Genomic DNA, 14,781 nt, shown 5'->3' on the forward strand with positions numbered 1-14,781 from the left:
AAAGGTAACAAAAAAAAGTACATAAAGTATATATAATTGTAAGGGGAAAACAAAGCACAAAAGAGTGATTCCAAGTGCGGTTGTAATTGCGGTGGCTGGCTGGCTCGGTTCTTCGGTTGCCTTCGCTTGGCCAATTGATTATTGTAACTGATGTGGGGCTAGGCTACCTTTTCATGGTTGCGGCTTGAGCAGCACACAGATTGTTGCTGCTACCGTCTGCAATTGTTATTGTTATTGTTGTTGTTGGTGTTGTTGTTGTTGATTGTTGCTGGTGTTGCTGTTGCTGTTGTTATTGTTGTGGCTTGCAGTTCTTTGGTACACTGAAACTGTTAATTAATTCGCGTTCCGATTCGTTAACTGCATTCGAAACACTTTGAAGCGCGAAATTTTGTTTGCTGTTGTTGTTGTTGGTGTCTGCTGACCAACGTGGCGCGGCGCAGGCTTTCAACGGCATGGAGGCGGCGTGGGCGTGGCTGCACGGCAACAACGGCAACACGGCAATTGCTGTTGCTGGTGTTGCTGATGTTGCATTTGAGCGTTAAAACTTCACGAACGAAACACAAAATCAAAACAAATTCAAAAATTCAAATTCGTCTGCCATTGTTGCTCTTGTTGTTGTTGTTGTTGGTTCGGTATAACGGTTATGCGATCGGTCAGCGCGCTACGGCAAAAAAAAAAGAAACACAACAACAAACACACACAAAAAAAAAAAAACGGTAACAACGCTTCTGCCCAGTCCGCGTTGGAAATGGAAATGAAGATGGAAATGCTTTGGCGTTGGTAATGGATAAAGATGCCGACACGACACTGTTGCAGCTGATGCCAGACGAAGGCGAAGACGAAGACAACAACGACGATGGCGACGACGATGACGACGAAAGCACCGTTCGCTTCGAGTAGCCAAACGCGAATAGAAGCGAACGCGAACGCGACCAGCGGCTAGCCAACAGCCAACAACCAACAGCCAACAACCAAACAGACGACAACAACAGCAGCAACAACAAACGAGGAAAACGACAAGAAGCAAAAGCTAACATAGCTAAGAAACCAGCTCAGCTCTCTTGCACAAGTTGTGTGTAGCCCCTATCATCAAATGTTTTGTATACTCATATATACGATATTATCCAATGATTCTGTTGTTGCTTCTACTTCTGCTTCTGCTTCTTCTCCCTCATGGGTTGCTCGACCAAGCCACGAATTCCCCGATCATCAACTTTACGGTTAACTTACACTCCATGGAGAATAACCCAACAGCTAATTTGCCATAAACAGAGCTTGAAATTATGACATATTGTCACCTTTTTTCTACCAACAACAACAACAATAACAAATTAAGGTTTGAGGGCTACAAATAAATGTTGGGATTTATCAAAACAACAATTATCTTTTTGGGTAGTTAAAATAGTGCAATTGAGTTTTTGTTTAAAACAATAGACATTTAGTTAGTAATTCTATCTGAATTACTTTCTAATATTATTTTTGACAAAACTCAGTGATACATTATTGAGCAGCTGAAGAAAAGTTGCTTAAAAAGATTACATTATTATTATTATTATTATAATTATATATTATCGATGGAGATGTTCAATAAATATTTCGGTTGATCGCAGACCATAAGTAACAAAATTTGGTGCAAAAAGAATTCTATTCCAATTCATTTAATTCTAATTTATTTAATTTCATTTCATGTCATTTCATTTTATTATCGTTTCATTTCATTTAATTTTATGGAATTTCATTCTATTTCGTTTTAATAAATTTAAGTTAATTTCATTTCATTCCAATGCATTTCATTTCGTGCTATTTTATTTCATTTCATTGAATTTCATGTCGTTTTATTTCAAATCATGTCGATTAATTTCATTAAATTTCATTCCATTTCATTTCAATTCATGTTCTTTTATTTTATTTTGTGTTATATTATTTTATTTTATTTTTCTTTATTATTATATTGTTTTTATATTATCTTATTATATTTGATTTTATTTTATTTTATTTCATTATATTTTATTTTATTTTATTTTATTTGATTTTAATTTATGTTATTTTCTGTTAGTCTATGGTATTTATATTATTTTATTTAATTTTATTTTATTTTACTTTATTCACTCTAATTTGATTGGCTTATATGTATTTATAAAATATGCAGCTGAGAAATCATTGCATTTAGACTTTTGCACATTTATTAAACAACTCTCGTATTGCACTCTGCTGTTGTTGTTGTTGTTGTTGTTGCTGTGTCAGTTGTCATGGCAATTGAACTGGCGTGTTTAATAAATATGAATTGAAGAAGAGAATTCAAGCAAGCCACAGAGAGCTACGAGAACCAGAACCAGAAGCAGAAGCAGATGCTGAAGTAGAATCATAGCCAGAACTTCAACTGAAGTCAAAGAGCTGGCCAAACCAGACCAAAGACGAGGCCAGTCCAGGTTGCTGGACTCCTTTGTGCATCGACAGCGGCAGCAACAACAACAGCAACAGCAGTTGCTCCACTTGCAATTGCAACTCGTTGCAACGGTGCTTTGTGCTGGAATCGCAAGCAGCTTGCAACTTGCTTTTCCTCCTGCTGGCAAGCGAATAAAAATAGCACGCCTGGATGCTTCATACCAACCACATGGCTATCTAAGTATCTGGTTATCTGCTTAGCTGCTTAGCTGCTTAGCTGGTTACCAGGCAAACTTGATGCCCGACTCTGATTCTGATTTTGATTCTGACTTTGGCTCAGGGTCTAGGTTTGGGTTTGTGTTTTTTGTTTAACCATCTCGCTAGCCTTGGCGCATGAATCAATGCGCAATGAACGCGTGCTCTCCTTTGTGGTATTTAGGTGACTCCAAGCAGCTGCCAACTCCAGCACACAGCTGGCAGCTAGCGCCAACTAAGGCTGCTTAGCAGGTGGGCTGGAAAGCGATCTCAATCGCTGAAGCTGAAGCTGAAGTTTGCAGCATGTGGATCACTTGCCACCGCAGATGGCAGATGGCAATCTCTTGTTCTCTCTGGATCTCCCATTGTTTTGCAGTTCTAATTATGATCTCATCAGTTTTAATTGCCACATTTAATTGCCACGACCGCAGCAATCGATGAAGTCGGCCAATGCTCATTAAACGCCACTCGTCTATAAAGCAAGCGAGCGAGCGAGAGAGATCTCGATCTCGATGTCGTATATGTCTTTTGAGAGATTGCCGCCAGTCGCGATTTTATAAATTTAACAACTTTTAATGAGAGGCGGAACCGGGTTAATGTCTTTATCATAAACGCAAAGTGTGGAGAGTTAAATCCAAGCTCAGGTCGTCAATCAATCAATCTCAGCAGGTTTAAATCAACACGAAGCACACAATTAATGTAAATATTGGCATTTTGGTTAGTTTTATGTACAAATTATGGAATTCAATTTCGTGAACCTAATTTCAACGCTTTCTATAATTAAATACATTATTATTGTAAAATTGATATGCTTTTTACGATTTTAAAGAAACAAATAAACAGATTAAAACTAAATTAACTTCGCTGAGCAAATTGTTTGAATTAGTTTCTTTTCTAACACAAAATTCCAGATTGCTTTTATTTTCAACTTTCCACATTATAGATATCTAATTTGGAATTAATAAAAACTAAGACTAAGCGACTAAGCTACTGTACATTTCAAAATTCATAAATATTTTATAACTACAGATTTCAGCAAGAGAGTTCACAAAGTTTCCTCTGATTTTTGTCATTGCGAATAGTTTCTCTATTTTTATACCCGCTTCCCATAAAGTAGAAGGGTATTATAACTTTGTGCCTTCTGGTATGTCTCGAATGTAATACTTTGTCTATATACCAAATAAAGTCTTAGGTATATTTTTGTATTTTTGCGGTATATTCATTTTGTATATTTTATGAATAATACCGCACTCTTTTGCTTTTATTCAAAATGGGTAGCGAGTATCTCACAGTCGAGCTTACTCAACTATCTTTCGTACTGGTTTTTTATCCATTTTTTTGTTGAGATTTAACCTGTCATTGATTCGATGATTTGTGATTTGTTTATCTGTAAGGTTAATGGCATGCCTGTGCATTTTGGATGTGAATGAATGGATGATATTGAAAGCAAGTGAAGACTGGATATGCAATTGAGTTTTTCCGCCTTTTGATCCAGTATTTCCAGCTAATGGCCAATTGAGAAATGTCAACTGTTTGTCGATGATGATAATGATGTGGGGCAAGTGAATGCAATAAAATTGCATTAAAGAGCTGCAAATCACGCTAACTGCTAACTGCCAACTGCTAACTGCTGCCGCTAGACAGCCAGCCAAGCAAAATGGGGAGAGAAGTCGCTCCGATTTTGTGTCGACACTTGTCGCAATCATTTAAATGAGCACCGTTCCACCGGACTGGACCACTTAATTCCTCTCTCTCTCTCTGTCGCCCTCGCATTTCCCACCGCCCCCTGAAACGCTTTCGCAAATCGCGGTAAAGTGATAAAGAACAAAGCTTTCACCCCAGATGCGAATGCTGTGCGACTTTTGCTTTTAATTTATTGAGGTTTTTTGGTTTTTGGTTTCAGTTGTAAACAAGAAGCAAAATCGAGTTGCACTTACCAAATGTCAACAGACGCGGCAACCAGCAGCTGAACACAGTCCAAACAGCCCCTGGCAGCGGCATAATGCAATGCCAATGCTCCTCCATTGGGCCTTTCGTTGCCAGAAATGTTGCCCGGATGCATTGGGCCGCCCATGTTCATGGTCATCGGCATCCCAGCCAGATAAGAGTCCAGCTGATGGGCGTGCATTCTGTTCTGTATGTTGTGATTGTTCTTATTGTTGTTGTTGTTCGAATTGTTAATATTGTTGTTTATCTTATTGTTCGTTTTGTTGTACAGCTTGTTCAATTTGTTATTGTTGTTGTTGTGCTTCAAGTGCAGATTCGAGTTGAGCGCATAGTCGTTAATGGTTCTGCAAATAAGTGATGAAATCAATTTAATTAATATATTCCAACTTTAAAAGAAGAGATAAACAAATATAGTAAGAAATATACAGACGGACGTCTGTTAGCCCTAGGTCTATTAGACAATAGCTCAACATATAGAAGACTCAAAAGATTTCACATTCTTGATCTCCCTGAAAGGTAAATTTAGGTAAACGAAAAGTTACATATATTTCATAGCAGGTTTCACTGGAAATCTGCTATTCCTGTTATCTAAAAAAAATAAATTTCATTAATAATTAGCTAATAATATTTCAATTCATTTTAGATTTATATTATTTAACTTAATTCTTGTTTGTATATATTAATTGATGCTCAAACTTGACAGTTTCATCCGCACAACATTTCTTAAAATAACGTTGCATACTTTTGCGCGCTCAGTTTAAAGCTTAAGTCCAAAAAAGTATAGCATTCTTTGAGGAGCCACAAACGAAAGACTTAAGACACGAACCTGCTGAAGTAGACAACACTTTTCGCTTGCGTTGCGATTGTTAATTATTTCACAAAAATGGAAGTTATAAACGATAAATTCACACGCACACACACACACACACATATACTTTGTAGCTTGTTGTGAAAATATTTGAATTTCGCTAGGTTAATTTGGCCCTTGGCTGCTGTTAACCGGGTCAGGTCCATAAGCAGCTGCTGACTCACATCATCAACATCATCAGCAAACTGCGGCACTTGCCCCATGTGGTAAACACACACACACACACACACAAGAAGATTCACACACACACACACATATGTGGAATTCGGGCGCCGCTTCCGCAAACACACAAAAGTCGAGCAAAACTCATAAAGTTGGACTCTTCACATTGTAAACTGGCGACGACAAATTAATTGAATAACAAAGTGAGGAAAGCGTTGGGTCGGAAGAGTGTGAGCGGTGGAAGAGTGTGGAGAGGGGGGAGTGGAAAGGCCTGAGCGACGCAACTGACAAACCGACAAAGTTGACTTTTAGCTGCTGCTTTTTTGATGTGTTTTCTTAGTCTGTTTTGTCTGCGCGCTTCTGACAACAGCTTTAAAGAAGACAGAAAGCAACTAAAATGCCACAGCCACTTTCTTTAAATTTATTGCGTCAACGCGCTGAAATTAGTTTACCCGAAATGAGGTGCTTGTAGCAGGTGCCGAGCAAGAGGGCGTTGTGCGAGTGCTGCACATATATTTCAAGAGGTGCTGAGAACGCAATTTGGGCACTTGAATGGGGGCCAGTTGGTCAGTTTGTCACATAAAACGTAGCTGACATTTTTGTGCAAAAATCACCATAATAAACCTACTCACAAAAAAGTGACAACTTTTTGTAACGCACACTGCCAGACTAGCTGATATCCTAGGTTATGAACAGCTGTGACTTCTTGAACGATAAATTAAAGCACAGTTTAGCTAAGTAATTTTTTGGGAATAGGCTCAAAGTTGTACTTGAACTTTGCTCTAAAGCAAAACGAAATATAATTTGGATTGTTTTCATTAGACTGTGAAGTACACTGAGAATTGTAGTTCAACTTTGCTCTTAAGCAAATCCAAATCGCATTGTAAAGATTGTTATGATTCTAATCACTATAAAGTACATTCCATTCTGTGATATTATATGTACTTAATACAGTTTTCTACACAGATAGAAACAAAATCTAGTTTGAAAAGTAGATTGCAAATTTTGATTTTGGGTTGAAAATAAAATTAAATAAAAATTTGCAAGCTTAATTTGCATTTTAAGATTAAAATCATTTTTTTTCAAGATTTTAATCTTGCTTCTAGAATGCTTTATTCTAGATTGAAAAGATGATTGCACAAATTGATTAAAGAGCTTATCGATCTTGACTTAAGATTTTTCCTTCTTTGCTTAATTTTGAGATTTTTCCACCCTTGAAACAAGATTATAATCTTGCATTTAAAGATTGGGCAATCTAAGATTGTTGTAGAATTGATCTTGATTTAAGAATACTACTTTTTGATTCAATTTTGATATCTTGATTCAAGATATTATTCTTGATTTTGGCCCTTTTTTTCTGTGTATCAATAGAATGCAGATTAAGTTGAGCAAATGCAATTTGCAAATAATAAATGTCATGTAATATTATACAAATATGTTAACTAACATATTTCAACAATTTCTCTGTCATAAATTCGTTAATGGGTTTTGTTAACTACGTAAAGTTCGCGACCTCACAACAATTTGCGACTCAGTAAACCACATTTTTGTGGTGATATCAAGGAGTTGAGACTTTAAGTGTTCACCAGCAATTGACACCAAGACAGACCTAATCAAATTGTCGAGCTGTGTTCACAAATCATTATCAATTACATTGATAGTATTTGAAGTGATAACAACACAATTATTTGCGCAGCACTCTTGAAACTTTTGCTTCACTTTTTTACACACACACAACAAAAAAGTAAAAAATAGTTGGCGGGTTATCATTGCGATTGCCTGATGACGATTGTTTACCTCAGTTTGATGGCAACTTCGCGGCACTTGACGCATGGCACTTCAGTGTTTGCTTCTTCCGTTTCAGCTGCACTTTTCTTGGCTGTCACATTTTCCTCTTCGGTTACTTTTTCAGCTGCCTTTTCCGCAGTCTCTTCTTGTGTCCCCGTCACAATTGTGGCATATTGTGCTTCGGCTTCGACTTCTGCCTCTGGTATTTCAGTTTCTAAATCCTCCGTTTCACTGGCAAAATCCACAACCAGCTGCTCATCATCCTCTTGACCCGTTGATCCACCGCACTGTCGCCTGCTAAAGTATCCGACGTGCTGTTCGACGCCAGCATTCGCATCGAGGAGAATCCGTTCGTAGGCGGCGCTTTCGTTCTCACTGAGTGCGAAACGCTGCTCGAAGACGCGCATGGGCAGCGCACTCTGACGCAACAGCTCCATGCGTTTGTGCCGCAGCTCGATGGAGAAGATGAGACGCACACGCACCAGACGCCGCAATCCCTGTTGCTGCAACGTGGAGCGTGCACGCTGCAAACGGCGACGATTGTGTCGCAACTCGAGTTTCTCAAGGCCACGCAGCGATTTCTCAGCCGATGCTGTTGCTCCTACGTTGCTGTTGCTGTTGCTGCCGCTGTAATCCACCGCTGAGCTGAGATCCAAGGCGCTGCGTGTGCGTCGCCAGGGAACGAGATCAAAGTGCGAGAACTTGCGTTCGCCCAACTCAGTCCAGGGATGGAAATTCACCTGAGAGACGCCGCTGTTGCCCTGCCGCAGAATCCAATCGGAAGAAGAGGTGGCGGAGGCAGCGGAGGGGGAGACGGTGGCAGGTGGCACTTGTGATGTGGCACGTGCGACGCTCGCTTGACGCACGTGCGCGTTGCGGGCGCTGGCCTGCGGCTTGTGGCGCTTGTAACGCGGCACCAGAGTCGCCTCCAGCATCCGCTCATCCAGACCGTAATCGCGTCGCAACAACTCCAGCTCCAGCTCCCTGCTGCTCGCGTTAAACTGTGCGCCGTTCCACACGATGACCGGTCGCGTCAACAGATCCGCGGACAGTGACTCGCCGCTGGGCATAATTGCTGGCGAGCTTTTCTAGTCGAGTTCGTTCTACTGTTCTAGTGTTCTAGTGTTATTTGCCACAAAATTTGTTAGTCGCTGATTGCTTTTTAATATTATATTTTTCAACGTTCGCCGCCGCTTTCCGGTTTCCGTTTTTCGCGTCGCGTTTTGTCGCCCCGTCGTCTGCCGTCGACGTCTGCGCGCCGTGACGCCGTCGCCGCAAATGCTGCTGGCCAAATTCAAATTCAAATCTAACTCCCAACTCTGAGTCTGCGACTCTCTGCGACTTCACGAGTCTGAGGCGAGCGGAGTGAAGTGGAACTGAAGGGAATGCCCTATGCAAAACGGCGACGTCGACTGCGATGATTAAATGTATGTAAGCGGCGCTGACTTCAGCTGAGTTTATACAACAACAAAAACAGCAACAACAAATACATTATTATTATTGTTGCTTTTGTTGTTGTCATGTTTGCTCAACATTGGAGCAGCAACATCAGTATTTTATGCGCTTTTATTGTTATTTATTTATTTTCACGCTTACTGCCATGTCACCAGACCAACGCTCTCGACTGCGACTGCGACTGCGACGCCAACTGCGACTGCGACTGCGCTGCCTCGTTTCAAATGTTTCACTTGGCTGCGCACGCGTCAACAATAACAATAACAACTCTCAATGAGGGCCGCAGTTGGGGGCCGATTAACATTGTTGTTGTTACTTCTGCTGATGTTGTTGTTGTTGTTGCTGCTGTTGTTGTTGCTGCTGTTGTTGCATGCCCCATTCAAAAATTCACAGTTCACAGTTCTATTCTCAGCTAATTGACAGCTCGCTGCCCATTGAAATGTTCAGCCAATCGCATTACAAACTACACACACACACACACACACACACACATATATACACACACACTATAGATCTATATGGCATCAGCTGCATTTACTCGTAATATCTAGAAACAACATTTTCCCTTGTAAATTTACAAATATTTTAACTGCCAAGAAAGCCTTAGCCTTAGATAATCATAGAATTCCATCATTGGTTTATCAATAAATAATATTTCGAGAGTAAATAAATAATAAGAATAATAAACAATAGTTAATAAATAATAATAAGTAAATAAATAAAATTTGAAGAGGATTTAAATAATATTATGAACTCAATTCACTATTTTCATAGAATTTTTTACAGCAGTTTATGGACACAAGTAATAAATTCATTCACACTCATTAAGTATTACATATTTAAATAAATTAATGAACAAATAAATAATTCCAAATTTGTTAAAGTAATAAGAATGATTAAAATTATATAATACGATCAAAGTATTTTTCCATGTACAACAATATTTTGCGATATTTTTCATACGCGCTTTCCATATAGTGTAAAAGGGTATTATAACTTTGTATTAAAGATGGCAGAAGGAGGCATCTCAGACCCCCTATAGTGTATATATTCTTGATCAGCGTCGACAGCCAAGATGATATAGTCATGTCCGTTTGTATGGGCAAAAATGCCTACTTACTAAGACCCATATAATAATCTGGTATATTTTGAATGCAGAACTATCATATAACAATATACCAAATATTGGTATAGTATTTTTCGGTATATTCATTTTGTATATTTTAAAAAACCGCACAGTTTTGCTTTTATTCACACTCGATTGGACCTTTCTTAGTTGTTGTATTTATTAATGTTATTCTTATTATTAGTTTAAGCTCAAAGTCTACTTGAAATTGTTTCGTTAATGTAATACAATTATTGCTCCAATTTGGAGATTAAAGATATTATTATCGAAAACTAATACAATATGTTGCGACAAAAGCACTCAACATTAAAAGAAAACTTTTGGATACAAAAATATAATACAAGTATAGTTGAATTTTGCAATTTAACTGGCACATATTATTATCAAAAAACATTGACATCATCATTGTATAAAACTGAGCTTAGTCTTCAACAATTTGTTAAGTAAAATGCTTGCCAACGTGAAAATAGTTGAAATGCTGCATACAAAGACAGCTATTTCAACGTTCATTGTTCAACTGAACATAGATAGTTACATAGATTAAATAGTTAGTTACGAGAGATAGAGAGAGAGGAGCAATAAACGATATTGTGATCTTTATTTTTAGCTATACTATATTTTGCGAGTTATATTCAATAGATGATTGATGCCATGTTTTTAGTGTGTGTGTCTTATGTGTGTCACAAGTGTGAATGTGTGATTTGTATAGCATGTGAATTGGATTGAAATCGGATTCGATTTCTGCAAGCCAGATGCTGATGCTGATGCTGTTGATGATGATTTTGACAACCTTCGAGATCGAGTTGATTTGAATATAAAAGAAATATGTGAAATGCGGTAGACGCGACAACGACGAAATCAAAACAAATCTATTAAGTATAATAGACTTTGTTATAGATACATATATGTATTTGCATTATACATACATTTATGGTCGCCTTTCTAAGCTCAGACCTTAATTGCAGACCTCAAGTGTCAACAGATTGCCTAAAAACTAATGGACGTCATCTTTGACATTTTCAGTTTTGTATGAATATGAGCTAAAGTTTCATTTTCATTTCCATTTCCATTTTCAGTGCTGTTTTTTGAGGGTCGAAATGAGTCAACGATTATGAAATGCAAGCGATGAAAATGAGATGAAACGATTGTCAAGCCACCGAAGGTCGAGGACTGTCACACAGATCTACACAGTATAAAGTGTATATATAGTTTTATATATGTATAATATGCAGATGAAAAGCCAAAGCGGAAGTTTCGTCAGGGCTCGAAATGCGGGCGGTGACATTCACCGAGCGCCATTGAACCAGAAATCACGAAAACTCTTTACGCTGCTTGAGCATGACTCACGTTAGTGGAGGAGGGAATTGTAGAAGGGAACAAGTTCCGGGCCTATTTATGAGGCACAGGCGCGAAATCAGCTCAAGACCATTGCACCTGCCATAACTAACTAACTCTCTGAACCAGCTCAGTCAATGGGAACGCAGAAGCACAAGCACAAGCTGCCCACTTGAGGCTCGCTTTTCTTTCCAGCGACTAACTAACTAAATGACTGACTAAGTAACTGACCAACTGACTAGTTAACTAACTGACTCTGTCTAAATGTCTCGCTGCCTGCTTCTGCTTCTTCTTCTGCTTCTATTCAAGTATGTAGAAGAAGAACTCGCGTTTCGCTTGAGTTGAGCGACATGCAAAAGTTCTGCAACTTGATCAAGGGTTGATACTTCGTTACTATATAACATAGTATACAATGCTTGTATATTTATACATTTTCCATATGCCTCTCTGTGTGTAATTACATGAATAATTGATGAGTGGAAGCTATGTCTATTATTTGATAAGTACAAACTCATAGCAATTGCAGCAACATTTTGAAGTTTAGAGAAACTCAGTTGTGCAACAATCGTTTACGTGATGCAATCGAGTTTCTTAGCTGTAAATGTATCGATAATAACATTGCTCGATAGTAAGCAGACGTTATTACAAATATGTAAATATATACGAGTATAACATATGTATTTTAAATTCTGCATTCATATAGAAATATGGTTCAATAGAAGTTGATTAAGATTAAGATGTAATCTAACAATAATAATAATTGATTTTGAAATGTATTATCGATAGTATGATCGATAGTAAAATCGCTACTTTTAAAATATATATTACATATTTCAGAACGATAAACAAATATGTATGTTAATCCGTATGTAATTACACGAATAATAGATGATGCAATCGAGTTTCTTAGATATTCGCTCTAAATGTATCGATAATAACTTTGTTCGGTAGTATGTATTGAAAATATAAAAATATATGTAACACATTTAACATTCTAAAGATGGTTCATTAAAACTTGATTTTGATTAAGATGTGAACTAACAATAATAATAATTGATTTTAAATGTATTATCGATAGTATGATCGATAGTAAGAACGCCTCTTTTAAAATATATATTACGTATTTCAGAACGATATACAAATATGTTAAACTATGCGTAATTACATGAATAATGGATGATGCAATCGAGTTTCTTATGCATCGATAAGTATGAAAAAATATGTAATATATTTTAGATCCCACATTTATATAGAAATATGGTTAATTAGAAGCTAATTTAACTTGAGAGATGTAAGTTAACAATAGTAAATGAATTTGAAATTTATTATCGATAGCACGATCGACAGAAAAATATATATATTTCATATATTAGATCCATGTAGAAGAATATGATGTGATTATTTAGTTAACACAAAATATTATTTATATTAAACAACAATAAATACAAATTTAGATAATGGAATCAAGGTTCTATTCTATTAACTTCAAATTTACTATCGATACCATGTTGCATAGATAGATCACGTTTTTTAAAACGTTTATAACATATTTTAGATCGATTTAAAAGTACACTTTAGTATAACTAAATTTCGAATGAGATCTAAACTTTGTTCATGTAGTTTAAACTAAAAATCATTTATATTTATTACCAGTAATACTATCGATAAAGCATACGATAGTTAATCCTTCGTTCTTAACATGGTTTAAAGCTTTATCAACTGCAAAGCTCTTTACCCAAATAAGCCTAATATCCCGTAATCTTATTAAACTGCGACTGTTAGAAAACGAAACCCCAACGAGATCATTATAAAAGTAAAGTAGCAATAGCAACAACAACAACAACGAGATCAAATGCTTCAGTGATTTTGGGTGCAGCAACACACATAGAGAGAGACGAGTAATTTCTTTAACTGTTTTGGAAATGGTTTTATTACAACTTTTTTTTTTTGCTGACTGATGAAGATGCTCGTAAAAAACTGAGCGCTCCAAAAAAACTTGACCGAAGTCGTTAAAATCGTATACGAGAGCGAGATAGCAAGATCTTGCAGTTATGCCATTTAATTAAATATAATATGAATGAAATTTAGAATACATTTAAGATTATTTAGCGCGCAATATCAATAAAAAAAATAAGAAATATTATAGTCAAAAATATCTATGATTTTCTCCATTTGTGATTCGATCGTCAACAATGGCTGAGACTTTTGCACTTCTCTCTTCAACACTTTTACTTTTTGCTTTGTTATCAAAAGAAGAACACCGCTAGCTACATAGCTTGCATGGCCAGCTGTCTAACGGTAATGTCAGCAACAGCAACAGCAACAGCAACAGCAATAGAGTTACCATCTTTCCTCTTTGCTCTCCCCCATCCATCTTCTTCCATCCGCGTCTGGCATTCACATTCAAATTAGCTCTTAGAATCGAGTAGCATTTTTTTCTTTTTTCCTTTTTTGTGTGTGGCTCTTTGATTTTTACGTTTTTAGGTTTTTTCGTATTTTGTATTTTTGGGTTGGAAATTTTCACTTTCCGCATACAAAAAGAAAGCAAAAGTGAAAGAAACTGAACTTTTTGTTGTGTACGCACAACGGGGAGGAAGTGATTGATTGATTAACGAGAAGTTTTCGTCAATGAAAATGCGCCAAATTTTAAACAGACTCGAGTCTTTTTCTCTTTCTGACTCGCTCTCTTTCTCTCTCCATTGAAAACAGTTAACGCTTCCGCTCTCACGAAAGCTCGGGCCAAAAGCTTTTGGCCAATCGCTTGCAAATAAGCCAGCCCAAGTCAAGCACTCATCATTCATATGTATATGCATTCATTTATTCAATCAGTTCATCCATCAGCTGCCGTGAAAGTTCAAAGCAAACAAAACATCATGACTAACAAGCGCTCTCTTGATACTCAGCAGAATCGCACAGCTCTCAAATGTGGATAAGATAAGCGAAGATGCCGCAAAGACAGCAACAAACAACTGGCAAAGTGCAACGTGCAACAATAAGTGGCACTTGTTGAATGTGACACAGCGAGTTCCACGAGTTGCGGCAACATTTCTATGTAAACAAAGTTCAGAGACCCAGTTTACGAAAATCTTTATAAACAAGTCCTCATTGCATGCGAATCGAAATGAAAATATCAATATCCCACCAAAATGAATGAAAAAACGAAAAGATTGCTACGAAGCAGCTTCAAATTTTAAAAATAGAATGCAGAGATCGTAATCATTATAAGTTTTATTTTTAAACTTATGGTATGATGATTATATATTAATTTTTCTTCATTAATAACGATTAGTTTTAAGTAATTTTATAAATAAGCATAAGTAATCATAACTGTTGATAAATATATAAAAATTTAAAATCAAAATTATTATGTATGATGTTTATTAGAATCTCTTTTATTTATTTTCTTAATGATTAAATACATTTCATTTTTATGCACTAGCTTTCATGGGGAATTAGATTA

General features: G+C 37.0%; 1 protein-coding gene across 4 annotated transcripts in view; it reads right to left on the reverse strand.

Annotated features, from left to right (window-relative positions):
* LOC133847051 (myb-like protein AA) overlaps positions 1-14,781 on the reverse strand; it is a 68,738-nt gene that overhangs the window by 22,650 nt on the left and 31,307 nt on the right. For 3 of the 4 annotated variants that reach the window (XM_062281806.1, XM_062281805.1, XM_062281808.1), the window contains one exon: positions 4,578-4,931. In XM_062281806.1, coding sequence (XP_062137790.1) covers positions 4,578-4,931 — 354 coding nt within the window. Of the gene's footprint in view, positions 1-167; positions 642-4,577; positions 4,932-14,781 lie in introns of those variants that run through there. The other variant, XM_062281807.1, reaches the window with a different exon arrangement.

The sequence above is a fragment of the Drosophila sulfurigaster genome, chromosome X (genome assembly GCF_023558435.1).
Source record: "Drosophila sulfurigaster albostrigata strain 15112-1811.04 chromosome X, ASM2355843v2, whole genome shotgun sequence".
Taxonomy (NCBI): Eukaryota; Metazoa; Arthropoda; class Insecta; order Diptera; family Drosophilidae; genus Drosophila; species Drosophila sulfurigaster.